Here is a 27,652-nt window from a genome sequence, read left to right as displayed (position 1 = left end):
ATATGTTTATGATTATGGTGTTAATTTAGATCTACATTTCCCAGGAACCGAAGGTGGGGTGCACAGCAATCTGATCCCATCTCCAATTTTATTCTATTATAACCTTGTACAGTAGAAGGTGGACTTGAAGCTGGACTTCTCCAAGATCTTTGTCCAAAACCTTGCTCTGTTTTGCAAATAATTGACAATACATAGCACTCACAGGTAACTCTCATTCAGATGAGAGCAGCTTTTTCTGGCTCTGCCAGATAAGAGACACTTTACTGCAAAAACCATAAAAAGACTAAATAACCAAATTTGTCATCTTCTACTGTATACAAGTAGTCCTCGCCCTACGATCACAACTGAGAGCAAAATTTCCATGGTTTAAGCAAAGTGGTTGTTAAGTGAATCACACCCAATTTTACAACCTATTTTGCCCTGATTGTTAAATCAGTATTGCAGTTGATAAATGAATCACATAGTCATTAAGCGAATTGACTTTGCTGGTCAGAATCCAGCTGGGAAGATCACAAATGGCCAGCACATGATCCCAGGATGGTGCAACCTTTGTAGAATAGAATAGAATAGAATAGAATAGAATAGAATAGAATAGAATAGAATAGAATAGAATAGAATAGAATAGAATAGTTGGAAGGGACCTTGGAGGACTTCTAGTCCAGCCCCCTGCACAGGTAGGAAACTGTATAGCATTTGAGACAAATGTTGTCTGATCTCTTCTTAAAAACCTCCAGTGTTGAGCATTCACAACTTCTGGAGGCAAGTTGTTCCACTGGTTAATTGTTCTGACTGTCAGGAAATTTCTCCTTAGTTCTAGGTTGCTTCTCTCTTTGATTAATTTCCCTCCATTGCTTCTTGTTCTGCCTTCAGGTGCTTTGGAGAATAGCTTGACTCCCTCTTCTTTGTGTTCCTGAGATATTAGAACACTGCTATTGTGTCACCCCTAGTCTATCTCTTCATTAAACTAGACATACCCAATTTCAGCAACCATTCCTTGTAAGTTTTAGCCTCCAGTCCCCTAATCCTCTTTGTTGCTCTTTTTTGCTCTTCTCTGTAAATACATGCTGGTTGCCAAGTGCCCTAATTTTGATCGTGTGACAGTTGGGATACTGTGATGGTGGTAAGTACTAGGACTAGTTGTATATCACTTTTTTTTTTCAGTGCCATTGTAACTTCAAACGATTGGTTGTAAGTCGAGGATTACCTGCACACAGTCATAGAAATGGATACTCTGGAATGGCACAAGCATGCATGAAGTTAAGACCCACCAACCCAAGATTAAGATGTGGGATAATAACACATCATTCCCAGAGTGCCAGATAGAACAATTTCCACTTTTGACCATAAACTCTAGAGGGAAATGGACAAACACCTCTCTTTCTGCTTGTAGCTCCCCAACACCCAGCACAAAGACACATTGATGGATAGAGTTACTCCTGCAAGTTGGAGAGAAAGCAGTAGCCCCTAACAGGATTATAAAACAAACCGTTCTTCTCCATATAGAACTGAATTTTATCACTATCAAGAGGATAGTCATTGATTTAGATCAAACATTAGGTGGACTTTAGAAATCCTCAACCTTTTTCTTTTCTTCTGGGCTTTGCCCATTCTCAGAATATCACGGCAGTTTCATCTTCTCAAAGTTACAGGAGAGCAAAGCAAGAGCCTACTGGACTCCAGGTCATGCTCACAATTTTTCTCTCAGAAGAAAAATCAATACAAAATAATTAGTTTAACAGAAAAATAATAGGCAGGGAGTCTTTTGGAAAAGAAAAAAAAAAAGAAACCAGTGGCAATTTAGAAACAGCTGTGACTTCTATAGCTGATTCATTTTAATTTCCTACGATAAGCTTTTTTTATAGCCACTCTCTCCCAATTATCTCACCCTCCCAATTCCAGCAGCACTTACTAATGGCATAAGAGCTGAGCTGCAAAGTTATTTACTCCGTTGGCTTTTAGTAAAATCAAGAAGAGTGGGTTTTGCCTACAGAAAAAGGCTTGTAGGTTATCCATTCTCTAACACTTCTTTACCCCTTTTTCTTTGGAAATGGGAGAGAAAAACCTAATGTGGTGCTAACGTTAACTGAACAGACAAGTTTTTCTATCTCAAAGTTTGTTTGTTTTTTAAACAAACATACAGTGAGCATGGGCTTCAATCTTTAGCTATTGAAATCAACAAAACCCAAATGCATAGGCTCAATAGTAGTATGTATGAGAGGGATTTAGGAGTCCTAGTGGACAATCATTTAAATATGATATGAGCCATCAGAGTGCTGCAGCTGCCAAAAAAGCCAACACGGTCCTAAGTTGCATTAACAGAGGGACAGAATGAAGAAACCTTCGAACTGAAATGGGTGTCATAGTTAAGATTCTTTTGTCTTGATGACTGTACCTCCCAGATAATTTTGAGAAATCAAAGAAACTGGGAATTTATGGCTTATGGAGAAGTTTTCATGGATTCCTTTCTGGGACCTCTGAAGAACTTCGGCCTCTAGAAACCTTGTAGAAGATGTGGATGGAAAATTCCAGAAGAACTCAAAATTTATTCTGCCATTTTTTTCACAAATATCTTAGCAACCAAATCCTTTTCTTATAGTCATCTGTCTTCATACACCAGGAGTGTAACAACACCTGTTAGCTGGCCTAAAACAAGAGGGATCGCTTTTTATTTTTCTTTATTTTATTTTCCCTATACATTTTATTTTATTATTTTTTTCTATTTCTAAATGGGGTAACAGTAAAGTTCTTCCTTAAAAAAAACTGCAGTATTTTTCTTCATCAGTAGAGGATGCTATGACACTGAAACTTTTTTTCCAGCCTGAATTAGAAAAAGGGGAAAAAAAATTTTTTTTTCCTTTCCATTCCTACCCAACCCTCCACTGCCAAGATGATGACTTGGCATCCCTTCTGGTCCTTTTTCAAACAAACCCCAGAATCTTTTCTGCAGTTAAGCTATGGTATGGCCTACCCAAACCTTAAAGATTTCTCTTGTTATATGAGTTACCTTGCCTGTTCTAGTTTTTCTTAAGGCTACTATATCTGGGGTACAAGAATCAATATTACAGGTAGTCCTCAAAATTTTGGTTGTAAGTCATTGCGATCCTAAGTTGAGGCATTATATAACCAGGCTTGATTTCTGGCAATTTTGCAGCAGTAATTACACAAGCACTGTGGTCATTTAAGTGAATTCCATGGTCATCAAGGAAAAAAAAAGTACCCCATTGTGCAGAGGTTGGGTCTCAACCCTGCTGTCAGCTTTCCAGCTGACAAACTCTATGTCTTTAACCACTGAGCAACTGGATGGAAATAAAGAAGAATAAGACATAATATTTGAAATGTATTGGCCACAACTGTTTTAAATCACTTGCTTAATGTCTGACCTACATTGCTGTATTGTTTAACAGTTGCTGTTACTGAAAGCCAGACTGGCTGTCTCCAAGCTGATAATGAGATTTGGGGTGAAACTGTTTCTTTAAACCTATTGGTTGCCACCTAGAGGCTAACTGTATAAATAGCTCTGCAGCAGCCTTTAGGGCTGCTTCTGTTCTGAGTTAATAAACTTGTTTGCTGATTCAACACTCTGCCTCATTCAATGCCTAAAGAACCAAAGATATAACGATACTAACCATCTTGTTGTTATAATGCTGTTAATAAGACTGTTCATCTTCCTGGCCATGAAGCACTCCTTTTAAAAGTGACATCATTTACTAATCTCAAGCAAAGTATTAATCTTTGCTGATACAGTTGCACCACCAGCAACTTACAGTGTGGCAGGATATGAAGCACTTAGGACTTTATCCAGTGGTGGGATTCAAACATGTGAACAACCAGTTCTCTGTGTGGATGCCACTTCTGGATGTCCCTTCTAGGCCTGGGCAACAAAAAACTAGCTACCGGTTCTGCCAAACTGGTGCGAACCGGCTGAATCCCACCACTGACTTTATCTATTGTGGCACTGCCTGTAAAGATAATCTCACCATATTTACAGTTTAGAACTGGGAAAAACTCACAAAGAATCTCATGAAAAAACATGTTTCCAGCTGACTCCATTTTCACTTTCAGGCAGAATGCATAATTTGAGAATAGACTGGAGAAGCAGATAAGATTTTGAATCCTGTTTCTGATCTAAGGATTTTGCTTCTCTTCAAACAAACTATCTGCATGATAGTTTGTTTGAAGAGAAGGAGGCTGCATGAATAAGTATCTATGAATATATATTTGTGTGTCTAGTAACAGTCATGCATGGTTTAGAGAAGAGAAGAAGTGAAATTTTAATAAGGTCTTTGTACGGCAATATCCCTGGATAGGAAGCACAACTACACAAACATGTAAATTATTATTGGAAACTGTCTAGATAATCCATAGGTGCTGGAAAGGAATAATATTAACATATTACGAGAGTAAGAACCAAGACCAGATAGTTATCTTTTGTTGCTGCTGTTGCTGTGGTTGTTTTTACAGAAGATGAAAAAATAAAAATTATATTAAGGTGAAACATCCCTAAAAATTAACATTATGAAGATGGCAAAATTAATCAAAAGAGTAAGATTCCAAATGGATCAATTCACCCCAGAAGTATTGTGAAATAAGATCAGAACATAAACACATTTGGAAAAAAGATGTATTTATTCCAACACAAATAATCTTTGTGTATATGTTTATTCCCATAGAAGTAGATTTCTAAATATGACCTTGTTTTTTAAGGTAATCTCTATATAACACTTTGAAGCACATAATTAATTTGTAATTGAACTTGTATTTAAAAAAAAATAAGAAAAAGAAAAGTTTTCAGAGAAAGATTAATAATAAGAATTAAATCTTAGGGCCATTCTAAGAAACCTGTATAGACCTCAGTCAAGTCCACTAATGTCTATACAATTATTAGAAAACAATATATTGTTAGAGTGCAGGAATAGTCTGATTAAACATTCATCTTATCTGAAATGTAATACTTAGAACTGGACAGATATTTCTCCGATTATTTTGCATTTAGTGTCATAGAATATATATGAGAATAAAATATAGGCAAATACCAGGGCTTTAACTCTGTTTTTTCAGATACATTTTTTAGGGATTTTATATAGGTCAAAGGGGGAAAATCTGACCTCATCTTCTTCCATGACATTATTTATTTTATTCATTATGAATTTACTTCCTCTTCTTCCAGGGCTGTTTTGAAGGATATATATTGTAGGCAATATATCAGAAGAATTCAAGAAGAGCTGAGGCATAGCTACTTACTTTAAAAACAAAAGGAAGATTTTTGGCAAAGAGGAAAACCAGAAAGGATTAGGACACTAAATGGCTGGAGAACCATCAATGGTGATTTTTTTTAAAAAAAAATTGCATTACCAGGTTTGAGAGCAGTGATGAAAGGAATCAATATATTGGAAAGCTAGATTTGAAAGCAAATAGCTAGCAAAGAAACATACCATTGCTAAAGCCAGCATAACAATTTTATCTGCAATGCTGGGAAAGGTGATCAACTTAAGTCCAAAATCTCTAGAGAATTTGTAGAAGTCTGGCACTCAGAGTAGCCAGCTATCAACAGGCACATAGAAATAAACAACATCTACATGCCATTCAAAAAAGAGAGAATCCAAAAGCCAAAAGACCACAACACCTTGTCAGTAATCAGCATTAGATAAGAAGAGATTAACACCAAGATTTATACTAGACCAATAATCAAACAGTATACATTACCCTAATCAAGGAATTACCAGCTCAGACAAACAAGCTAACAATACACACCAGCCTAATCAAGGAAGTACCCAAACCGCTCCCACCAACACCGACAGGGCAAGCCACTAGTACATAAACACAGAGAAAAATGTGGGTAATGAAACATCTGCAAGAAAACAACCAAGCTCAGAGAGCCCCAAGGGTTCCACACAGTGAATTCATACCATAACTAAACAAGAAGGAAAGCTACTGTCAATGAGGTAGGGATAGCCTCCTCCTCCTCCTCCTCCTCCTCCTCCTCCTCCTCCTCCTCCTCCTCCTCCTCCTCCTCCTCCTCCTCCTCCTCCTTGACAGTACTCGCTCTCAGAATACTGGAGTGCCTTAATTCTTTCAGAATATTGTTCCCTCTAGCACCTTAGCTCATAATGCCATCCAATAAGGAAGAAGAGGATGGAAACCTCCATAGCATCCATCTCCTTATTGGATACTATGATCTTGAATTGGAAGAGTAGACTCTTCACTGGGTAGAATGGTGCACAAGAGGCATATCATTTGAATACAGGGAACAGAACCTGTCTAGGCCACTTAACAAGGGAATATATTTAGTGCTAGTGCTATTTAGTGAATATATTTAGATGGGGGCTTCAGTCATTGACTATAACAATGACATCTTTCAGGTCTTTTTCAGCCTTGATTTGGCAGCCCTAATTTTTGTTTCCAGATTGGTTTTGGAAAATTTCCTCCAGAATCTTGATATATGGATAAAGGCTATATTTCAGAGAGCAGTACCTGTTGCAGAACATTGTTTAAGAGAACATTTTGTAGAAATGACTTATGGATCATTTTTTAGGAATATCTTTTAAGTCTCTTCAGAAATAGTTCAATAGTTACAGTATTGATGGTTCAACAAAATCATTGATCAATAAAAGCAAATATTCATTCACTAGTAACTGGGAAGTCATTTTTAAGAAACTCTTTGGAGATTAAAAAGGTAGAATTTGCCTGCCTGGTCTTTATCTTTCTCATTCCTGTTTCTAAAGACAGTTAGCTTAAGAAGAGCTTGTATGAAGTCAAAAATTCAGGCTCTTTTATAATGTGTTTGGGAATCAACTTATATCTCTTTCCTTTGCCACTTCTGCTTGACTAAAATGGAAATCAAAAGCTGCTAACTCTTATGCTGAGGCACTTCCAAAATTGAAAATGATTTCTAATAGGTATTCCTGTGCCGCCAAAATGATTTAGCATAATGCACTGAATGAGACTGCTAAGTCAAAATATCTTTTCCTAAGTGATTTTCTTGCTGTGTCTCTGAATGTCAGAGGGAAAGAAGAGGACATCGCCTGCTGAATATCATTGTCGGTTTAAAAGTTTTACACTGAATAATTCATCCTTAGGAAAGGATAAGCTTTTCTTCCATGCATAAGACAGAAAGACTCAGCAATACTAATCATGTTACACTAAAGATTTGCACTGGCCTTTCTTTGATGCCACTTTGGCTGCTAAAGCATAGCAATCCATTATTCTGTTGTTTTCCACCATCTGCATTGATATCAGCAGACCAGTGTTGATCTCATGGGTGAACCCCCACTAATTCTTTCAATAGCTAGACCAAGAGCTATAACGTTTGAGGTGTAGTAGGAATAGGCCAAGTTTTGTTGCCATACCCTCATATTCCATTGCACTAACTGTGGGATTCCTGGTGCTCTCTGAGCTTGGTTGTTTTCTTGCAGACATTTCATTACCCAACTAGTAACATCATCAGTATTAGAAGGGAGTGAGATTTGGTCACTCTTAATCAGGAGTCTTTAAACTTGGCCCTTTTATGATTTATGAACTTCAACTTCCAGAATTCCTCAGCCAGCATGCCTGGCTGAGGAATTCTGAGAGTTGAAGTCCACAAGTCATAAAAGGGTCAAGTTTGAAGCCCCCTGCTCTTAATATACAGGTGACTTGCCCTGTAAGTGTTGGTGGAGATGGTCTTGATGGTTTCTTGATTAGGTTGTTCTGTATTATTTGATCATTTATCTTTGTTGATTGTTCCTTGAGTGGGTTATTGTTCAGGGCATGTGATTGGTAGATTGATCATATTGTAAGCAATATGCCAATTAAGGAACTGCCAGCTCAGGCAAACAATGAAATAATCACCAACAGCCTGATCTAGGAAGCACCAAAAACACTCCCATCAACATTGATAGGGCAAGCCACTTGTACATCAACAGAAAGCAAATTCCACTTCCTTCTAGCACTGATGATGTTACCTAGTGGGGTAATGAAACATCTGAAAAAAACCAACCAAGCTCAGAAAGCACCAAGGATCCCACAGTTCAACCCTGAGCTACAAATATTCTCTTCTGTTGGTGACTGTTGACTCTTAGTTAGTTAGATACTAGTTCAACACAGGAAAAGAATAGCGTCCTCCACTTCATGATACAAGTCTGTTAGTGGGCCAAAACAGTCTAAATGGCATATAGTATATAGCTCTATCCTCGACCTGTGGGTGGATGCTAATATGTTCTGGGAAGAACAGTAAAAAATCATGTTACTATAACTCCCAATATCTGCCATCTGAAATGCCTAATAGCTGTGATACTCTGAGGTTCTGATCCCATTATGGACACAGCTGTCATCAACAGTCACTGCATCATAGTGAAGAATGGTTATCAGTTCAGGACATGTGACCACAAGGTGTTTCACAGAGCATTCCTTTAAAACAAAACAAAACAAATTGACTCCAATTTTTGGCCATTCTAGAACATGCTACAAATTCCATAAGATTGTTACTAAAAGTTACCAACCAGCTGGATCAGCCCCGAAATGTGAAGCAGTGCTGGAATGACAGTTGCTCAGATAAAGTATTTATCTTAATTCTGTTTATAATGTGACAAAATTGAATTAATGCCTTTGTGAACCAATTATTTGAAATTCTCTCTTTGAAGATGCAGTTTTCAGATTATAGACAGCGGCAAATTGGCATGGTTTCAGGTTAGTGGATTATTTGTTTGTGTGCATGGGTTAAATCTAAATACTCGGGTTAAAAGAAAAGGTTCAGCTCTTCAGCTCAGTCTTACCTCATCGTAGATGTTGTCATTTCTGTCAAAATCCCCTGGCTTTCTTGGAAGTATATGGACATGAACGTGCTAAAAAAATGGAATTAAATTCAAGGTTAACCAGAAGCTTTTAATACATCAGATTTTTTTTTAAAGTTCTCAAATTCTTTCATGTGGTGTTTTATTGTTTTTAATGATCCCTTTTGTAAAGCTTATCTTTATTTGTCATCTTAATCTAAGGAAGCATCTTGTGGGAGCCCAAAAGGCAGTTCATACATTTTAAATAACTTAAACTACGGCCCAGAGACTTAAGTAAATACAAATAGTCTATCTTCTGAAATGTATGGAGCACAGAGAAAACTCCACGGTGATGGGGGATTTTGAGACAATGCTGAAAAGTGCTGGGGAATTGCAAGATGCCATTCTGCATTTCAATTGTTATTGAAATGGCAGACTATCACCTAGCTGTCAAGTTAAAATGATAAGTATAACTTTTTTCCAAACTAGATCTTTATAAACTCATTTAACTGAGAATGGTGTAGTCTACCAGAACAACATTTCTCATTTTGGATTTTAAAGAGACTCTGCACTTATCAGCCTAAGCCAAGGTTCACCAATTCCCACTTTAGATGTTTACAAATAAGTGATGCAGACACCCACCCACCCCAACTTATCTATCACACTCGACACAGAACAGCAAGTGGATGGAAACAAGCAAGAGGATGAATCATTATTATTGTTATTAATGTTGTATGCTGTCAAATCTTCACACTGCACAGTGACTTACAAAAACATATTATATACCATTATAATTTCCTCAAAGGATCTGGATCATACAGCAAACAACAAAAATAACAACCATATATATATATATATATATAAAATCAACAACTAATGACATGATCATTATGGAGAAAAATCAGCTAATGCAGTTCTTAAAAATCAACACTGATTTAATTGCAATAATCAATCAATCATGGCAAGACTCTCTAGCAAAGGGCCCTACAGTATTCTTCCAGACATATCCAAATAGAGATCATTGCCTAGTTGAATGCCTATATCTAGAGGTGCCTGGTGGAGAACATGGGAGTGAAATCTAAGGAAAAATGAGTTTACCACAATGGCACTAGGAGGACCCACAATGAAGTGCATATTGGGGAAAAGGAAGTTCTGCTTACTAGAGCTGTGCAAACAGTTGAAAAAACTCTTTGCAAAATTCATTGGTCCATGAGTATTACATCTCCTTGAAGCATTGAAAGGATTGAGTTCTCCTAAGATCAATACACCTGCTCCAAATGCTTGCCCCAGTTGTCTGCATGTGCCCATCCAGGCACAACAAATTTGCTGGCAATCCCAGCACAACTATTGTCTATGAGTATGCATAATGCTCACTGGTGTTAAAGCAGCCAAACCAAGCTTTCCAGAAGATACAAAGACTTTGATCTTTCAAGAAGAAACTTTAGTCATTTCTTTCAATGCGCTTGGGAAGTTCTCCTTTTCAATGTCTTGAAAGTCCTATTATTCAAGACAGCTGATTCAAATGACAATAAAACTTAAACTCTGATTAGAAAACTCAATCACAAAATATAATATGTTGTGTTCCATATTATAAACCATAGCAGGGCTTAATATTATGGCCTGGCTTATATAAAATGTTGAAATAATGATGGTTTCCCACAATACACTGGATCTCAAATGACCCAATCACAGTTTTGTGTAATCTATCTAGACATTTTTTTCCCATTTTTTGAAGATGGGAACTACATCTTTTCCAGTCCTCTGGTAGTTCCCCGGTGCTCCAGGATCTTTGGAAAATATAGTTCAGTTGTTCTGAGATCACATCTGCCAGTTCCTTCAGAACCTTGGGGTGTAATCCATCTGGTCCTGATGATTTGAACTCATCTAGGGTGAACAAGTGCTCACTTACTGATTTCTTGCCTATCTTAACTTGTGTTTCTAATCTGTTTTTTATGGTACTATTTTTGACAGGTTGGGCTGTTTTTTGCCTTTGGGTAAAGATGGATGCAAAAAACAAGTTAAGTAGTTCTGCTTTCTCCCTGTTGCTTGTCATCTTCTTGCCACTTTCTCCCACTAATGGACCAATCATTTTCTTAACTTTTTTCTTGTTTTCTACAAGTTGAAAGAAGCTTTTTATTATTATTTTTGACTTTTGTTGCAAATCTTAGTTCATTTTGAGCCTTAGCTTTCCTAACTTCATCTTTGCAGGCTCAGGCTATTTGTTGATATTCTGCCTTAGTTATGTGCCTCTCTTTCCACTTTTCAATTTATCAGAATTCTTTATGCAGCCATGCTGGTTTCTTTTGAGAACTGTTATTTTTCTTCTTTTTTGGCATTGTGCTAGACTGGGCTTTTATAATCTCACTTTTCAAAATTTCCCAAGCTTCTTGAGTTGTTTTCCCCTTGAGGATTCTCATCCATGGAATGCTTCCCAAGCTTCCTCTAAGTTTATTGAAATTAGCTCTCTTAAAGTCCAAGACTCTAGTTTGACTGTATTCTATTGCTTGTGCTTGCATAATGTTGAATTCCAATATTGCATGATCACTCCCCACCGCCCAAGGTTCCTGTGGCTTCAACACCTTCTATCTTTTCATCTCTGTTACTGAGAATTAGGTCCAATATGGCTGATCCCCTAGTTCCGTTCTCTACTTTTTGGGAGACAAAGTTGTCTGCTAGGTTTGTCAGGAATCTGTTTGATCTTCCACTTGCTGCAGAGTTTGTCTCCCAGTTGATGTCAGGGTAATTAAAGTCCTTCATTACTATTGTGATATGATTCCTACATACCTTAGTTAACTGACTAGCAAAAAGTTCATGTATTTCCTCTGTTTGGTTGGGTGGCCTATAGTATACACCTATGGCAATGTCTCCCCCCCCCTTTTATATTGATCCAAATGCATTCAAGACAGTTTTCATCATTGTTGTGCTCTATTTCTGTAGAGATGTAGTTATTTCTTATATAGAGAGAAACTCCACCTCCTCTTTTATTTGGTCTGTTTCTTTTAAATAATTTAAATCCCTCTAGCTGTGTGTTCCATTTGTGGGTTTCATCCCACCAAGTTTCTGTAATGGCAGCAATTTCATATCTGCCCTCATATACCTGAATTTCTAGTTCACCCTGTTTATTGCTCATACTCTGTGCTTATGTGTGGGTGTTTTATTCTAGGTTTGTCTGTCTCTGTATCCATGTGTGCACCTGGATAAGATATGTGTCTATTAGCCCCTAATGTAGAAAATGAATTATTTGTTTTAAAATGCACATACAAAAATATTATAAGCACATAAAACACAAGCACAAATGCAAGGCACACAAAAAGGGACACACTACAGTGGTAAAAATTATTAAAACCAATTGCAAGATACGTTGTGACAGTTTTTTTTAAAAAAAACAAAGCACAGAAAAAAAGATACTGAAATAAGCCTCAGATAAAATAAATATCTGCATGTATGTACAAAAAAAATTGCCCAAAGCAAAATGAAGAAATTACTAATCAAGATTATTGGGCAATAAATCTCGCAGCTTATATACACAACAATAAAATAAAAGTAGGAAAATGAAATTTTGGCTTCAGCTGCCAACTATGTTTTTTTTTTTCTTCAATCATGTCTGATGCCTGGAGATTTTTTTGGAAAGGCTTTTTCAGAAGTGGTTTGCCATTACTTCCTTCCTAGGGCTGAGAAAAAATCATTGTTTCAAGTCACCCAGCTGATGTGCCTTAGAACTGCCACTATCCCAGTTTATAGCCTGATATATTTGGAGGCAAAATAAATTTCAGAAATACTTTCCATGTGTGAAGCCAAAATGTAGTTGCTACTAAGCCTGTAAAAATACTGTATACTCCAAATTAATTCAAACAACTCAGGGTATTAAATTGATTTGGATTGTTTGGACTTTTTCTATGTACACATACTATATGTGTATTCAATGACCAAACTATACCAGGTCTTAGCAAATTTCTATCTGAATTGATATGTTCACAATGAAGTGGATTAATTTAGTGAAATGATGGGTGTATTCAGATTGAATCTGGCCTGATTTGCATATTACCCCATCTCAAAAAAAAAAAAAAAAGGCATTTCTGTTCTAGATTATATCTTTCTCCTTGTTCTTGGCTGAATGAATCACCATCCCTGCCACCGGTTTGCAAACCAGAAAAACAACAAGGTGCTATTTGTATCTGAATCAACATACCCTAATTTTCCAAATATTATTTTCTAGCTGTTCTTCAGGCTGAAGGCCACAGGGGGCTGTGTATGTATCAATAAAATTCAGAGTTATCTAATGCCTGCCCCAGCTGGGCTAAGATCAGCTTATGAAGGCCATTGGCTCATTGGACTACAAATTGGAACCAATAATTGAAATTTGTTTGTTTGTTTTTCCAAATTTTCTCAGAAAAGTAATATTTTATCTTTTGTTATGATCATTACTGTCTACACTGTTTGGTACAACTGTGGTAAAAATTGCCAAATGAAAGTAAAGGCGCTCTTTTTGTTTTAAAGTTAAAAACGATTCTTTTGAGTAATACATCAGCGATAGTGCTCTGACCGTGTATTATACTAATACATCACAAGAGCGATAGTGCTCTTATGATGTATTAGTGTAATACATCATCCCGGCCTCATTGCCCTGATGATATATTGCTCAAAACCACAATGTGAGCTTAAAAGCCACTCGTTGGTACCCTTGGGCCCTCATCTACACACTCACTTGGAAAATTAAAGATTCATTGAAGAAAAATAGAAGATTAAGCAATGCTTATATATTGATTGTAAAAGTGGTAGTAAAATTAAAAGCTACTAAGAAACCCTTAGTTTATCATTTGGCCCCTACATTACATGATTAATTGGAGTTTCTTCTTTGGATAGCTAGGCTTCAGTTGTTTAACTTTTAATTGAAATCTATGATATTAAAGGTCATATGTGCATATTGTTTAAGTTGTTCCTGTCAAGCAGCTTCAAAATGTTCTGTTTGGATTCATACACACATGGACACACACACACAAACACAACAGACTTCAACTCTGTTCACCTTTAGGAAAGCTGTAAAGACCTGGTTCTCCCCCCAAATATTAGAGGACCAATTGAACGAAAGTTGCTTTTTTGTTGTATTGCTGGCTCATCATTTTATACTTTGTGTTTATATAGTTAATCTGTTTAATAATATGAGGTGAGACTTTTTCTGGTTTATTATTTGTTTTTATGCTGTGTACTAGTCAGAGTTACACTGTCTTAGTTGAACGTCTTTATAAAATTTGTTAATAAATAAATATCTATAAGCAGTGCTTTTTTGCAAAAAAAAAAAAGATGTCGGAACTCACATACAACATATAGCCCGCCTTGCCTACCCTACAAGGTTCCATCCAAAAAAGGTGTTGGAACTCCGTTCTGGGTGTTCTATGACAAAAAAAGCCCTGTCTATAAGCATCAAATGCATCTACATTCAAGCACCATAAAATTCTCTTTTATTGCCCTGTTCCTTTCTAATGTTTTTACAGTAATCTTGCTATGACTATTATAATAGCACAATGACTATAACTCTCGCCTTATAAATATAAGCTTGCTAATTTGAAACCGAATAGAAATGTGTTTGTTAATTTTTTTTGTAGCAGTTGACATAACTTTTTTTTCCTTTCCCCAAGTGTCCTACTTTGCGCTTTGTGTTTCTCTGAATGTGTGTGTTTAAAATTCATTAGCACACAGTTTCATCATTTTCCCAGTTACCTAAGGTAGAATTTTTATCCCCAGCTCCCAAGTAGCCCATAGAGTTTAAGGATGTATTTTCCACACAGTTCAATCTCCGATGCCATTTCATCTTGAAAGTCATAAAAATGTTCCCATTTTTGTGCAGAATCTTGCTTTATGGTCATAGCTTACAGAAGGGCAATGACAAACATGGCAGGAGGATTTTATTACACACTTGCAGGGAAGGGAAAAGATGAGCCATTGTTGTGCATCTAAGTGAAACTTAACCCTCCTGAATGTACCATTAAATAAAGGAAAATCCATGCTGTGTCACAAAGTGAGCCAAGTAGTTTCTCTTAGAGTCAGCCCCTAATTTGATAAGGTTCGCTTTCAAAAAACATATCTTGTTTTCTAGGTTATGGTTGAGATATAATTTTGATATTGAATGACATCAGAATTGTTGAGCAATGGGGTGAACTGTTTGTCATCTGGGAAGGTGGAGGGAGGCCCCTCTACCAAATAGGCTATTTAAGTGCAGATTGCAGCTTCCAGTGGATCATCAGGATTTGTGTTTCTCAAGGTATTTAAGAGCAATTTTCTATTTCCTATTCATCCAGTTCCAACAATCCCAAGAAGTAGAGTTCATGCTAAATGAACTTGTCATCAGTCAGTCAGTATTTGTCTTTTTATGTTAATAGAGGATGGGAAAAAATATTCTCTGCAATATATTTTATCATAGTTCGAATTTCTTTTCTTTTTTTGTTGACAAAGAGTTAAATGGGAGACTAGGATGGCCATTTCGAGCTCATTTTGGGGGGCTGCAAGGCAAAAGTGATTATAACAGTAGAACTGCAGTATAGCAGTCAAAATACCAAGGTGTATCAACCAAAAAACCAGTCTGGCCAGAAAGGAAAGAAAAAAAACCTTTCTATTTATCATAGTATGTGTGTGTGTGTGTGTGTGCGCGCGCGCACACACACACACACACACACATACATATAGTAACTTATACCTGGTGAATCCTATTTTTTGTGTAGAATTATATTATAGATCTAGAATTAGAAGGCTTTAATATGAGCTAGACTTCCTAATTTGGACAAGAAGACTGATGGTACCCAATCTGTCAGAGGTGTGGTGGTCACAAAGACCAAACTGTCAAGCCCCTGGGCTTGCCATGAGCCGGTGGGACACAGGAAGGATGCAGCCAGCAGCTGGCCGACGTTCGCAGGGGGGCCATGAGCACCGCCCGACTCCCGACAGCCAGCTGGGAGTTGGCCCAGCATGCGAACTTTGGCTGGGAGTCGGCGGACTCGCCATGCGCTGCCCAACTCCCGAAAACCAGCTGGGAGTCGGCCCAGCCTCTGCATGTCGGCCCAGCTCCTGGAAATCAGCTGAGAGTCGGCTGGGCTCCCGACCAGTGGCTGGAAGTCGGCGAGGTTGCCAGATGCCACGGGTGCCTCCCTCCAAGGAGGGAAACAAACCTGATGAACAAGAAGCAAATAATACATGGTTTAATGTGGTAGGCAATGAGAGCATTTCATCATTAGATTCAGTCTTTCTATAATTGGTGGTGTAATGAAAAATGCAAACACCCAATTTTACTGTTGAATAGAAACATATTCACCTTCGCATATGGACCCCTTAGAACTTGTGAGTACCCTTCCATTGTCGTTCACCCTTGCTATTTATAGGAGGCAGAGTGATCTAACAAAATGCATTTCTTTTATTTAAACAACAGATGGATGGTGTGGCCATTTTGGTGGCTTTTGTTTTGTCTTGTTGTTTTTGAATCAGCGTATCTATCATCAATAAAAACAGCAGGGGTCAGATTACAGCGGTCCCAGGCTGTGGGCGTGTGCACAGAGTTTGCGAAGGTTACGAACAGAAGATGCATAATACGTTGAATTCTCCCTACTGTTCCTGTAATAGAACCAGGAGAGAACAGCAAGAAGCAATTACATCTCAAGTGATTTCCTCTTCATTTGCCTTCTGGAGGAAAACTAGGATGAAAGGAATAAGACAAAACAGCAGAATGGAGTAATAAGTGCCATGCAGAGGCAAACATCTGGGAAAAGGAAAAATAAGTCTCCTTCTAATTTGCCTTCCATTCAAGCAACGATCAAGGCACTACTTTGTTTTTTGGTGCCATTGTTTTGGCCCACTTCTGAAAAAGCACATACATATGCCCAACACCAAAAATGCCAAAAAAGTAAAAAAAAAATGAACAATATTCTCTCCTACAAATATTGTTTTGTAAAAGAGAACAAGAACATAAAATCACTCAGGTTCCTGAAACAGAAAGATAGTCAAATCATTTTGGAAGGAAGGAAAAAAGGAAGGAAGGAAGGAAGGAAGGAAGGAAGGAAGGAAGGAAGGAAGGAAGGAAGGAAGGAGAGGGGAGAGGAGGGGGAGGGGAGGGGAGGGAAGGGAAGGGGAGGGATGGAAACTAATCAAGAAGAGAAGCAATCTAGAACTAAGAAGAAATTTACTGACCGTTAGAACAATTAATCAGAAGTTGTGAATGCTCCAACACTGGAAGTTTTTAAGAAGAGATTGGGCACCCATTTATTTGAAATGATATAGAGTTTCCTGCCTGAGCAGAGGGTTGGACCAGAACAGTGGTTCTCAACCTTTTTAATTCCGCGACCCCCAATCAGTCGTAAGTCGAGGACATTCCCTGCCCGGGAGCACCGCACATGCGTGGTGCCGCCCCCTGCGTCAGCCGAGGCGTAGCTGGCAAGCGGCAGAGACGGAGCAGGCCTCCCATCGGCTGAGCCACCAGCTGGCCCAGCCCAAGGGAGGTAAGGCACCCGCCGGGCCCCATGCGTGCCTGCAACCCTCCCTGCACCCGCCGGCCTCCCACCTCTGGCCCTCTTTTACTTACATTTTTAGTAGTTGCTCAGCAGGGAGGGGTGGAAACTTCCAGACAGCTCGCCTTCGCTGCAGACAACTTGCAGCACTGTTTGCAGAATGGGACTTTTGGTGGCTCAGTAGGGCAGAGACAGCCTGGACAATTCCTATTGGCTTTTGAAAGCCAATAGAATTAGACTCTATTCAAGAGAGTATATTCTATTGGCTTTCAAAAGCCAATAGAATAAAAGGGAGTAGCACAACTAAGGAAAAGGGGGGAAAATGGTGGACTGCGTTGTTTGGTGACCCCCGTGAAATGGTCGTTCGACCCCAAATGGGGTCCTGACCCACAGGTTGAGAACCGCTGGACTAGAAGATCTCCAAGGTCCCTTCCAACTTTGTTATTTTACTCTATTCTAAGAATGGAAAAGGAAAAGCCTGCATATGGCTAATGATATGGGCAAAAAAACCCTGGCTTTATTACTTTGTTCCCCATAACGTCATGTCAAATATACAGCAGAAAACCAGAAACAATTTGTGCACTTCTGTTGGGCAGTGTTCAGCATCAGAAATTTTGAAGTGTTCAGGCTGAAAACTTCAGAGCTCAGCTACAAATTGTGGAAGGGCTCTTAAAGCCACCTGAACTGGGGGTGGGGTTCTCCATAGTGGGCCTGAAGCAACAGCTTGGGCAACTGTATTAAATTGACTTTTTGTTAATTCTTGGATGTACTTAAGAAGGGCCTCTTTCATTTGTGATTATTCAGAGAAGTGTCAGAAATTGCCAATTATTTCCTCAATCTTATGGAAGCATTTGTGTGAATTTAAAATCAAAAGTAGGGAGCCTATCTTTGCAACAAATGCTGCATTGACATAGATTTTTGCAGTGTAAATTTGGCTTGTTTGGAGTTATAGTCCAGTTGATTTTTAGGATGAGAATGGGAGGGCATCTTGTTCCTGTATCTCACCCTTGACCTTCAACCCACTCTTTGTGTCCTTTAGCAAAGCAGAATTTAAAGCCTCAAACCCTTCAAAAAATCGAACCATAGTTTAAATAATTTATGCAAAGGAATTCTCATCTCTCATATTTATATGATCCAAAGAAAAACATGAATCAATAGGTCCATCTTATTGAATTTTTAATTTGCTTCTTTAATAAAAGAGGTAAAACGTTCAAGAAGCAGATCTGAAACCTGTGTGCCTTCCTCATTCAGTCAAATTAATTAGCAAAATGAAAAGACTTTGTATTTCAAAGGGCAGGTTCAGAAACTCATTCAAAGAAACACTTCAAGATGCAAATTAGAATGGGCCGAAAAACTGGATTGTTAAATTCTGAAGTGGACAGTAGGGAAAAACTATTAGCATCTAAGATTATTACAATCCAATGTTAAGGACTTTTGCACTGCTTTATCAGGATAGGTTTGTACCTATCCTGATAAAGCATTGTACAGACTTACAACCGTAACTGAGCCAGTTTTGGTCACCATGATGTAAAAAAAAACCGTTGAGACTCTAGAAAGCGTACAAAGAAGAGCAACAAAGATGATTAGGGGACTGGAGACTAAAACATATAAAGACTGATTACTTGAATTGTGTATGTCTAGTTTAATGAAGAGAAGGAACCTGCCTCCAGAAGCGGTGAATGCTCCAACACCGGAAGTTTTTAAGAAGAGACTGAACAGCCATTTGTCTGAAATGGTATAGGGTTTCCTGTCTGAGCTAGATGACCTCCAAGGTCCCTTCCAACTTTATTTTTGTTGTTGTTGTTGTTGTTATTTCTATTCCTAAGTGAGACATTTGTTAAATGAGTTTTGCCCCATTTTACAATTTTTCTTGCCACAGTTGTTAAAAGAATCATTGCAGTTGTTAAGTTAGTAACATAGTGAATCTGGCTTGTGAGTTAAGTGAGTTTGCTTGTGATAAGGTTACAAAAAGTAATCACATGACCCCCACATAAATATATGCCAGTTGCCAAGTATTCGAATTTTGATTATGTGACCATGGGGATGCTACAATGGTCCTAAGTGTGAAAAACATATATGTCATAAGTCACTTTTTCCAGTGCCACTATAACTCTGAATGGTCACTAAATGAACTGTTGTAAGTCAAGGACTACCTGTAACGGGAGAAATCCTGGCACAAAAAGGACAAGATCTTTCCTCCTAAAAGGAAGGTGGGAAGGAACTGGGAATGGAGTCTACAAATACAGTGAAGAAGGGGGTCACCAAAAAGTCAATATTGGGGGGAGTGAGGAAGAATATAAGGAACAAAGTGAACCAGGAAAGAGAAAGACAAGCAGCCACTTAACCATAGTAGGTCATCTTTTTCAAAACAAAGTGGGCATTTTACCATATATAAAACCATGGTGGCTCAGTGGTTAGAATGCAGTACTGCAGGCTAACTCACAGCTCACTCTAGCACAGTGCTTCTCAACGTTTGTGTGACGGCGACCCCCGTCACACAAACGTTCTGAGCATGTGCGGCGCTGCGCGCATGGGAGCGGGGGCCCCTTGCGCAACACTCATGCGCGGTGCCGCCCCCATGCGCGATGTGCATGTGAGACGCCCCCATGCGCGGCGCGCGTGCACAGCACCCCCATGCGCGGCGTGCATGCGCGGCGGCGCCCCCATGCGCGGCACACGTGCATGGCACCACCCTCATGCACGGCGCGCGTGCACGGCGCCGCCCCCATGCGCGGCATGCGTGCACGGCGCCACGAAAAATGGCAGATTGCCACCGCGTGCATGGCGCCCGAAAAATGGTCGATCGACCCCAAATGGGGTCGCGACCCATAGGTTGAGAACCGCTGCTCTAGCAGTTCGATTCTGAACAGCTCAAGGTTGACTCAGCCTTCCATCCTTCCTAGGCCGGTAAAATGGGGACTCAGGTTGTTGGGGGGAAATATTCTGACTCTGTAAACCACTTAGAGAGGACTGTAAAGCACTATGAAGCGGTATATAAGTGCTATTGCTATATATTTTATCATGCACACATTTACCTAAGTGGAGAATATGAGAGAGGGAGAGAGGGGGGGAGAGGGAGAGAGAGAGATTGCATATATAATTACTTAGCAATGTCTGAACACCATCCTTTTTAAAGCCAACTTTTCATAACGGCTTTTTAAACTTCTCCATCAAACTCATGGGAAAATAAATTGGGTTCATGATTTCTCTAAAGTTCTGCCTGGAACTTGCCTGAAGAGAACAAATCTGCTTTAGTCATAATACTTTTCCTCCCTCCCCCCCCCCCAAAGTGGATGGAAGCAGGGGAATTCACACCTAACATCTTCCCTTAGGATTTCATGAAAACATGAAAAGGGGACAGATGGGAAAAAGCTGACTGAAAGAAAATGCAGGGGAGAAAAATCATCTCTCTGGCATAAGCTTCCTTCTTCCATTTTCAAAGTCAGAGGGACAGCTGTCTAGCCAACCTTTGTACATCCATCTCTTCATTGATAAAAGCCCATTGCTTTAATATTGTTTCTGTCACAAACTCAATTCCTTAATTTATGGTGTAATAAAAGGTTTTAAAATAAACATTTATTCCTTGAAGAACAAATAGTTAAAACACGTTCATATGGGGAATTAGGCATTCTGAAGGCAACCATATCTTTTGTTAAATTTCTCCTGATATTGAATAAGATCATTTAATAAAGTATAAAGTAATAAAGCCAAGTTTTTTGCTCACTTACACACCTATATCATTAGCCATATGCAGGCTTTTCCTTTCTTAAAATAGAATAGAATAGAATAGAATAGAATAGAATAGAATAGAATAGAATAGAATAGAATAGAATAGAATAGAATGACTGAGTTGGAAGGGACCTTGGAGGTCTTCTAGTCCAATGCCCTGCTTAGGTAGGAAACCCTATACCATTTCAGACAAATGGTTGTCCAATCTCTTCTTAAAAACTTCCAGTGTTGGAGCATTCACCACTTCTGGAGGTAAGCCATTCCACTGATTAATTGTTCTAACTGTTAGGAAATTTCTCCTTAATTCTAGGTAGCTTCTCTCCATGATTAGTTTCCATCCACTGCCTCTTGTCCTGCCTTCAGGTGCATTCCATAATTATTTCCATAATCTCCACATTATTGCTTAAACTTTCCCTTAGGAGTTTTTTATTTAATAGAATTTCTGGGTAATATTATCAAAGAACCTCTCCCTTAAAAAAATAGACAATCATCAATTTGTTCTGTTAAAGGGACAATAGAAACTCTTATGACGCTCCAGAGATTCTAGCATCATAATTACAGTACTAGGGATAGTTAATTATCATTTTTGCTCAAACTTATTCTGCGCTTTATTTCAGAGACCAAGAGGATATGAGGAAGATGACAGAGCAGTAAAAAAAAATCAGAAATGGATTTTAAAAATGATATTTTTCTATCTTGTGAAACACAAGATGGCTGCCATCTCTTCTCCACCAAAAGAAATTTTATTGGCCTTATAACAATGTGGGATTTAAAATCTAATTGGAAAAGTTGAAGGCAAAAGTAATGAAGGAAGTATAAAGAGAGAAAATTAGATCTTTTGTGAAAAAGTTATGAAACTGCTGGAGAGGAAAACAAAAGGAGTTTTCTGAACATTATAAAGATTGATGAGAAAAGGGGGACAATGTTTGGATGCTATACTGTAATTCAGCCTAAGGAAGAAATTGGTACAGAATGCAGGGATGGTGAAAAAGAAATCTGACAAACCAGACATGTGGATATGGAAAGGTAAAATTAAGTGTGGCAATCTATCTGTTCCTGATTGTATGAAAAGTTCCTCAAATTAAGGCTAGCATTTTTGTTATCCCAAAGGTGCTTTTTCATGAGGCAACTGAACTTTCTTGTTTTTCTTTGAAGACATTTTGCTTCTCATCCAAGAAACTTCTTCACCTCTGACTGAATGGTAGGGAATGGAATCCTTCCAATCCTTCCATTCTTCACCATCCAGTCAGAACTGAAGGAGCTTCTTAGATGAGAAGCGAAACATCTTCAAAGAAAAACAAGAAAGTTCAGTTGCCCCGTGAAAAAGCACCTTTGAGATAACTAGGGCCTGGATGACTGAGAATCTCCATAGACATTTAGCTAGCATTTATGGTTGAGAATCATTTGAAAGGTCCTTTAGATGCCCAATGCCAATCTAATTTGATAGACAGGATTGCTTTGAACACAGAGATGGTCTGGAGGTCTTAGCCCATTGGTGAACTGCAGTTTGGATGCTCCAGTGGTATAAATCATGATAAAACAATTTAGAATAAAAGGAATTTTCCAGAGGATGTGGGGTAAGAGAACAGTACAAAAAAGACAGGATATATGAATTTTCTTTCAAGAACCTTGTTACTATTTTGGCTTCTGAGGAAAAGGAATGTACTTCAGTAATTTCCTCACAACAGGGAAGTTTTGCAGGGAATTGACAATCATTTGAAAGAAATCATCAGTAGGCCATACCAAGATCATTATTCAAAAAATGATCAAATACTTTCCACAATCTCCTTTGCTCATTGGGATGGGCTGAGACAAACATTCAAATTTTAGCCAACTTTGGGAAGAGAGAGTGGGAAGATGAAGCTGAGACATAATTGTCTCTTAGTTTTTGTATTAGGGAATACAATTTCCTTGGCAGTCATACTAGATGCCAGGCACCACAGGCATTCTCTGGGAGAATGTTAGAAGGAAGGCAATAGTTATGCAGAGTTTTCAAAGAACTGCAGTCTTCCCTCCAAATTGTGTAATTTAATGGTATTATTAAAGAAAGCAACACTTTAGGAATAGAACAAGCAGATATACACTATTCTCCCTTTCCAAGTGTCCCATTATAGCATCAAAGTCCAGTTCTTTTTTTCGTTGTTGTATTTTTTTACTCATAGGGAGGAATGAATATAATCTATCATCAGACATGATATAAATCCATTTAGATACACAAAGTACCGGTATATAGTTGACATTTGAAACTCTGGACAACTGTATTTCTCTTTTGCCTTTCATATTGTTTTCTGGGCATTTTTTGCTTTATTTGTGGAATTAACTTTTTAATTGATTCAAATCTTATCCAAGCCTTCTCTCCCTACTTTCCATAAACAAATTAGGAACTTCCAACACCTGACAGTGGCAGGAATCAATCCAAATCTCCAGTCTCACGGAAGAAAACCGCAAAGCATCTAGTCTTGTAATTATCCAACAGGAAACACAAAATTTCTCAGGCTCAGGGCAATATTTCCAAAAGATCAATATTTCCTTAGAGTTTGCAAATATCATCGTTTCGGTGTGTGCCACAGGAATGATGAGGCTAAAATCTGTCATTTACACTAGGCTGTCTTAAGTTATTTTTCTTATGTAACTGAAAAATGCTACAGTACTTTCCTTCAATCCGGTGCCCTCCAGATACCCTGGGATTACAATTCCCTGCATTTCTTGCAATCAAAAAGGTGATGAGAACTCCCTAAATGTATGAGCAGTTTCTATGCTATATTGCTCAGTTTGCATTTTTATCTCAATGTTTTGGCTGGCACAGTGAGATCTTTTCAAATGCAAATTATTTTTCTATTCTAAAAGGAGCAGATTGTGGGTTTTTTATTTCATTTCATTTTATGACAATTTATGGGACTACAATAAGATGAAAGGTTCACCTGAATCCATTTTAGTTGATATCAGCTCCTCTCATGCTTAAGAATTTCTCTTCCTTTTCTTATTTCTGACTTCATAGCTTTTTGTCTTTTAGTTAAAAGCACCAGAAATCATGGTTGCCTGTTTTGGCTTGCCATAAAAACTGTCTTCTAATTTCTTTACCTCACTTTCTATGTAACTTTGAGTCCAAGTGATCTGGAAACATGGATGGCCACAAGAAATACAGTGGTAAGTAACAGAAGAGAATATTTGTAACTCAGGGTTGAACTGTGAGATTTTGAGCTTGGTTATTTTCTTCCAGACATGTTGTGTGATGATTCCTCCAGATGCTTCCTCAGAAGCTTCTCCAGATGTCTGTTTGGAGGAGGATGAACCAGTCCTAGGCATGTCATGATGGGAGTTGAACATGGCTCCCAACAGCCATCTGAGAGTGATTTGGCTGAAGAACAGGTGCAGCAGGACAGATCTGAGTCTTCAGATGGGAAAGAACAGGGTTGCAACTGGTTAGTGATGATGATGAGGTACAGGCCTTCTGTACCTGAAGCAATAACATATAGTGCAGAGAAAAGGCAGGAGTAGCAAAGATTGGCCCAATTACTTGTGAGGAGGTTGCCCCAGAAACTGGCTATTTAGCATAGCGGACACATGGAGGCAGTGCTGGGAACAATGTATACATTTCCTAGCTGTGTGTTTCCTGGCTTGCCTTGGATAAACCCTGTGATTCCAGCCTTGCCTTGGATAAACCCTGTGCCTTGACTTTGTATATATTGTATAATGTATTGTATACACATTTAGTTTTGCCTAGTGGATTTATCTGGTTGGGAAAACTTTCAAGTACCTTGTGGACTCACTGGTCATTGCTTTGTGAACTAGCATTGGTCTACTTTTGGCTGGACTTAATTGGAACCATTCTGGGTTTTTAATGAAGGGAATTGCTGGGGAATATTAATAAACCACCACGGAATGTAAATGAGTGGGACAGCACAGCTGGGTAACACAATCAGTGCACTATGTCTTGGCCAGACCAATCAATAGATCAAACAAATAGGCCCTTCCTCCCTAAAGCAGAAGACAGAGAACTGCAAAGTCAAGAAGAGGTGTTTATGACAAGAGATAATAGCATCATCCAATCCCAGATCACATTGCCTCTGAGACAAAACTAGACGTAACGTGACCACCATTGTTACATAATTAGATGGGTAGGTCCATGGCAGCCATGGTCATCATGCAAATCCTGAGCCATCTCTGACTCCAGGCTCAGAGAAGTCAGACTGAAGTACTCCAGGACCATAAATCTAGGGAATGCCACTATCAAGTTGGCCCCATAGTTAGGTTAACTATAGCAGGGATGCTGCTACACTGCAGGAAGGGATGGAGCCAAGCAGCAGTCCCAAATGATCCTTATGACTCCAACTCATAAACAAGTATTACAAATATTTTTTTCTAATATTTACCACAGCTCCTCCACCAAGCCCTACCCCGAGGCAACATTGCTGCCAACATTATTCAAAGGCTAGAGTTGATTTCCAAGTACCGTAACTGCACTGGGATAATTGTGTCCCTCAATGAGAATATAGATGCTTTTTCCCCCCCACGATTATATAAAGTATAATCTTAAACTCTGGGTTGAGCTCTCCAGAACAAATATTTTGTCTCGTGTTATGTTTGATTGAGAGCAGATATACCTTGTTTTCAAGTCCACCCTTAATTTTGCCATCTTCATGTTGCCCATTCCCCTTCCCAGTATTGAATTCAATACTTACTGGGGGAGGGGTTCCCAGAATTATACTGGATGTCTACTACATGTTTCTATTTGCCAGATGAAACTCTGAGTCCTGGAGACCTTTCATATGGCGCTTACATCCAAATGTCCATGTACTGCTGAGCTAAGAGCCATCTGGACAGGAGGTGAAGAAAGGTAAGTAGCAAATGAGTAATTCCCAGTGTCATTTAACCTTTAGAATGGATGTTTTGTATGCCCTCTCATCCAACAGAAAGCAGTAACAAGCAGAAGGAAACATGGGGATCTTATATTTAATGGCCATTTAGTGGACTGCTGCGACTTTTGGTCTGCATCTATGTCAGTTGAGCTCATTAGTGTAATTAACCAACGATCAATCTTTCTCAATTAGTTACACAAAAATAGCCACTGTTAGGATCTTTGGAGGCAAAGGAGGGATGGGACTACTTTTTCTGCTTGGTTGCACATCGACTCTTAAAACACGGTCATGGAACCATAAGTCACCAGGAGCCAAATTCCTTTAAAACACCACAATTTAATGAGAATGCAATGAGAAGCAAATCTTCTCCTTCTCCTCTTCCCCTTCCCCCCTCCTCCTCCAAATGCTTTTGAGACAACTATGAGAATCTCCACAGACCACAATTTAAAACACATGAGATAGCCTTCTGGGGGTGATAGGTTCTTTTTACTATATCCATTTTTGTGGTCTCACATGAGCCATGAACAGCACAGGTCCCCACACAACCTGCACAAATACTCTTCTCCATTACCATTCACATATAATCCTACATTGCACAATATTACCAACCGTCCTTGGGAGTAATGCCACAAATTGAACCCTGAACTCTTTACAAACAAAGTAAGTACTTTCCCCTCCCCCTCCTGAGGTTTGTAATTTGTAAACCTCCCATACCTTATATGAAACTCAGTCTTGTGGCATGAAGAGAAAAGATTGGAAAGAATGATGCCCTTTCCCAATCAAACTTTACATAAGGGGATATAGTGCTAATTTGACAGGAAAATTAATATAGTCTGTGAAAATATAAAAAAAAAATCTTGAAAATTTGTCATTCAGTTTGGCTACTCATAGAATCACAAAGTAAAAATTGTTGCTTAGGCCACTGGATCTTAATGGTTGATATAAATGATCATATTTTGACTTTTGAAGGATTTATATATTTATATGCCACCCATTTCACTGTCAAGTGACTCTGGGTTCATAGATAGAATTTTTTAAAATTGTATATTTTAGAAGTTGATCACCTGGTCACTTACACATTTCAGTAGTAAATACATAAATAAATCCCCATAGGTGTCTTTGAAATTGATTTGTCCCAAAGATTGGAATTTGCATTAGCTACAGAAGAGGATTGAAGTCTGCAAAGAAGTGTCTGCAGGATCTTCCTATGGAATTATTGGAGGGATAATAAACTGGAGGGAAGCAAGAGAACTAGCAAGTTAAAAGAAAAAAGATGTGAGAGAGGGGATTGTCTGGCAGATGACCATATTAAGATTTTTAATACATTCTCATGCAACACAGCATTTGGTTTGTACACAATAGTATTCAATTACTTACTGAAGACTCAATTTGGCACATGGCTCTGGCTGATTGCCTCACTACATGCAACACATGTTGGTCCTCTTAATCCCGGCTTTGATAGATTTCTAGGTGATGAATTGTAAGTTCTCCGGGAAAAGAGTCTATCAAATTAGCACTATGTTCCTTCCACAAGGAAATAGCTAGCATAACTTCCTCTTTTCTACTGACTGCACTGATCTAATTGCATCTGCTAATGTAAGTAACTACAATCCTGAAATGTGCAATGAGGGAAGGGGTGTCATCACTGTCCTATCACCTAGTGTGGCAGAAATCAATCAGACTATCTCAAAAGCAAAAGAGGAGAATAACAATTTGCACTGGATTGTCCTAAAAAGTAGGAATTCTGCCTGCCTCAAAGATTCTTTATACTTTCTTAAAATATAAACTGTTTTCGGCCCTCTGAGTTTTTATTCAGAGTTATACCTGT

The 27,652-nt window shown here is 38.6% G+C and overlaps 1 protein-coding gene across 6 annotated transcripts in view; it reads right to left on the bottom strand.

The window, feature by feature from the left end:
- The window catches only part of FHIT (fragile histidine triad diadenosine triphosphatase), a 1,435,547-nt gene that overhangs the window by 135,351 nt on the left and 1,272,544 nt on the right, over positions 1–27,652 (bottom strand). For all 6 annotated transcript variants that reach the window (XM_039326596.1, XM_039326595.1, XM_039326592.1 and 3 more), the window contains one exon: positions 8,751–8,819. In XM_039326596.1, the coding sequence (XP_039182530.1) occupies positions 8,751–8,819 (69 nt within the window). The remainder of the gene's footprint in view (positions 1–8,750; positions 8,820–27,652) is intronic.

This window comes from Crotalus tigris, unplaced genomic scaffold, assembly GCF_016545835.1.
Source record: "Crotalus tigris isolate CLP2741 ecotype Arizona unplaced genomic scaffold, ASM1654583v1 scf7180000024342.5246164, whole genome shotgun sequence".
Classification (NCBI taxonomy): Eukaryota; Metazoa; Chordata; class Lepidosauria; order Squamata; family Viperidae; genus Crotalus; species Crotalus tigris.
This window is presented reverse-complemented; position numbering and strand designations above follow the sequence as displayed.